This window comes from Enoplosus armatus, chromosome 16, assembly GCF_043641665.1.
Source record: "Enoplosus armatus isolate fEnoArm2 chromosome 16, fEnoArm2.hap1, whole genome shotgun sequence".
NCBI lineage: Eukaryota > Metazoa > Chordata > Actinopteri > Centrarchiformes > Enoplosidae > Enoplosus > Enoplosus armatus.
Genome location: NC_092195.1, coordinates 21,993,774 through 21,997,199, shown reverse-complemented (window position 1 = coordinate 21,997,199; position 3,426 = coordinate 21,993,774). Strand labels below are relative to the sequence as shown.

Here is a 3,426-nt window from a genome sequence, read left to right as displayed (position 1 = left end):
TCTCAGTTCATATTTAATTCATGTCGAAGGACTCTAACGCGTGTCAGAAACTGTACGTCATGTTCTTTGTCCAATAGATAGGTGTGTTTGTTTTGTGAACCCCTCATCAGGCGGGAGAGATCATTGAGGTTCCCCTGGTGGCCATGTTGGGGCCTCAGCTGCTGCCTGCCACCTCCACCGCCACGCCTCCATCTTAAACGTTTTGAAGTTTGTGAACTGACCAAAGCTCCTCAAACTGCAGCTGCATTTTTTCCACGAAGGCCTCAGTGTCTTGATTAATTTTTTCTACACTTGTTATCTTTGTGTATATAAGGAGTTAGTGATTGTTCTGAGAAGCCGTCGGGCCTCATTTCTTCAGCGTCGACTGAAATCTGATAGATCAATCAATCAGCCTATCATGGCGGAGTCCAGCTCGCAGCCGGTTTCAGCAGCCGATCTGCTGATCGAACACAACAAAGAGGAACCGTCTCTTCCTGCAGAAAGCATCTCCAAAGAACTGATCGTAACCATGACGACACAGGGGCCGGGCCTCACGCCGGGGCCGGACATCATAGCCGAGGCCCCGAGCAGCAACGGCGGTGCCGACAGCCCTCTCCCTGCCAAAGTCACGAAGGAGGAGGCCACACCCACGTCGCCAGAGTCGTCGTCGCTGTCGTCTGAAAACGGGACAGTAACCACCGTCACCATAGAAGAAGAATCTCTGTCAGCTCTGCTCAGACACATCAAGACTGAAGGAGGACAGGACAGAGGTGGAGAGCCAGGTAAGAGGTCAGACCAGGTCCCGGATCAACTGTCTGGTTGATTACCTGCCAAAGTCATTCTTCACTCTAAACTGTGAACATGAAATAACTCATGAAAAGTACATTTCACAAGCAATAATATGCCCTGTTTTTCTGCTACAGCTTGGTCTGGTATGACCAGTAGAAAGAGTCATTTCACTGACTTTAAAGTCACTGATCAACACTGTAAACTGTTTATTAGTAGTAATAGTAGTTGTACTACCTGTTTACTCTCAGTGGTGTGCCATCAATCTTTCGTTGTCCCTACAAAATAAAACTCGACTCTTGTTGATTTTACTGTTTGGTGTCGTCAGAGCTCCTCTGTGGTCTCTGACCTCTGATGTGTTGTGTCCTCAGGTCTGGACCTGGACCTGGAGGAGAGCTCCTCTGTGGCGACGGCGGGCGGCTCAGATGACCAGCGGGAGTCCACAGACTCGGCGTCCTTCTCCATCCCCAGCCTGGAGCTGTCAGACGGGGTCACAGCCACAGGGAACTCCCTGGACGTGGACGATGGCCTCTCTTCGTCCTACTCTGCTCTGGGTGTGGAGGGCTGCTCTCCGTCCACCGAGGTCCCCAGTCTGAAGGATGAGGAGACACTGGAAGCTGCTGGTGAGACGTCCTCTGATGGTTTATTGTGGTCTTTGAGTTCAGGGTGAAGCTCCTCACTTGTCCGCAGTTTTAGGATGCAACATAATCTGAAGCAGTCAGTGAGTCCTGATAAACCACCACACAGATAAACAGTCCTGTGTGCCCCGCGAAACATTTAAAACCACGTTCGTACATGTTTTATCTCCCAACCAGACTCCTGCTACAAAAGAGCTTGTTTGTACGACATGTTCTCCAACCATGCGGAGGATAAAAGTGTTAATAGACCTCATGAAACCTCATGAAAGCCGGGCCTCAGAAAGACATCTTTAAACAACACAGCTCATCTTCAGACGGTCTCTCCTGGGAGACATTCATAGTGTTGCAGTTCAACAGCTGACCGATCACTGTGAATATTGGTGATTTAAATAACCGATGAAGATAAAAAGAGAAGCACATTGTGGATGTTTTCAATGAAGTCTGTTAACTTCAGTTAGTGCCTCCTCGATGGTAACGAACCACACAGCAGAGACACTTTCATTAATCATGAAATCTTCTGACTCAACTGACGTCAAACTGAACTTGTGCACTTTAATCTAACTCTAATCATTAACCAGCAAATCTCCATTTTCTGTTTGTTGTTTTTTAAGGATATAAGGACTTCAGTTATTCTGCATGAGGAGTGGTTTATATTTATTGGACTTTAAAGACATAAGGCTTTGAAACATACAGAGAAGAAGCAGAGTCACTGAGTTTCAGTGTATTATTTCACCTCTGAAAGTATTTTTTCTCTTTGGATTTTGGACAACACATTTAAAGATGTCACCTGGGAAACATGTACAGAAAAACTGTATGGAACAAATGATTAGTTGATTAATTGATGAATCAATAAAATAATGAGGAGTAATAATAATGAAATAATGAGGAGATGAAAATAGTTGTTAATGGCAGCTGATCACTGTCAAAATAAAGCTCACAGTGGAGATAAATAGAAACTAAACTAAATGATGTGACTGCACTGTGATGAAACACATCAGTGCTGCTGTTAATATTTGCATTTCTTTACAAATTTATGAAAATCTGCCTTCCATGTGTTGAAAATGGTTCAACACGACATCTACTGTTTGAAATCAGCCCTGATAGAGTCGACCGGTTGGGACTCGTCTATGTCATGGAGTTTATGTAACAACAGGATGTTAACGCCCTCTAATCAAAACACCAACTCAACTCAAGAACTGATGCAGTAATTATGACAACATGACACCCAGACTTTTAGTGGGATACCACAGAGATGGTTTAGAAAGGAGACGGCGCAACTTAACACGTAATGTGTTTAAATGCAGTTTGCAACTTGCACGTTATAATTTATTTTCTAATATGCTGCTGTATGAAATTATGAATCTGTCGCTTCACAGCAAGTTCATCACTCTGAGGCACAACACAGTGGTAGAAATGACCATTGGACCAACGTGATGTCAATATTGTGTCCTGGTTGTTGATGGGTTCGGGAGGACGAGGACGGAGATTTGGTTTATTTCGACCAGTTACTGTTTCTACTCTAATCTCCCTCTTGCCTCTCATAAATGGAGGAGGAGCCTCCTCCTCTGATCCAGAAACATCCAGCTCTGCTTCTCCCGCTGACTGATGAAGACAAATAAAACAGGGAGATTCACAGGGGTTGTTACTTGTGTGCATTGTTTGTTACCATTTGATCTTTTTTTCAAGCTGAAATAAAATGTATTTCTGGAGAGAGAGAAAATAAGAGGCTCCCAGAACAGATCAACACGCCGGCTGTAGTTTGGCTGTGACTCGTCTTCATCAGCTCCACTGACTCATTTCTCCACGTTGGCTTTGAAGCAGAAGGAGCAGACAGGGCGAGTTTATTTCCAAAGAGATGAATCACAGATTTGGGATGATTAAATAAGATTAGAGAAAATTACAGGAAGGAGAAAGAAAAACAAGGCAACAGAAAACTGTTGATGCTGATCTGAGCTCAGAAAGAACAACCGACGTGTGTTTTTCTTTTCCTGTGATCATAAAGTGATAAAAATGTGTTGTTTTG

The 3,426-nt window shown here is 44.2% G+C and overlaps 1 protein-coding gene across 2 annotated transcripts in view; it reads left to right on the top strand.

Annotated features, from left to right (window-relative positions):
- The window catches only part of mindy1 (MINDY lysine 48 deubiquitinase 1), an 8,255-nt gene continuing 4,829 nt past the window's right edge, over positions 1–3,426 (top strand). The window contains exons 1-2 of one of the 2 annotated variants that reach the window (XM_070921481.1): positions 1–761; positions 1,137–1,388. In XM_070921481.1, coding sequence (XP_070777582.1) covers positions 398–761; positions 1,137–1,388 — 616 coding nt within the window. In that variant the 5' untranslated portion in view covers positions 1–397. Of the gene's footprint in view, positions 762–1,136; positions 1,407–3,426 lie in introns of both variants that reach the window. The other variant, XM_070921482.1, reaches the window with a different exon arrangement.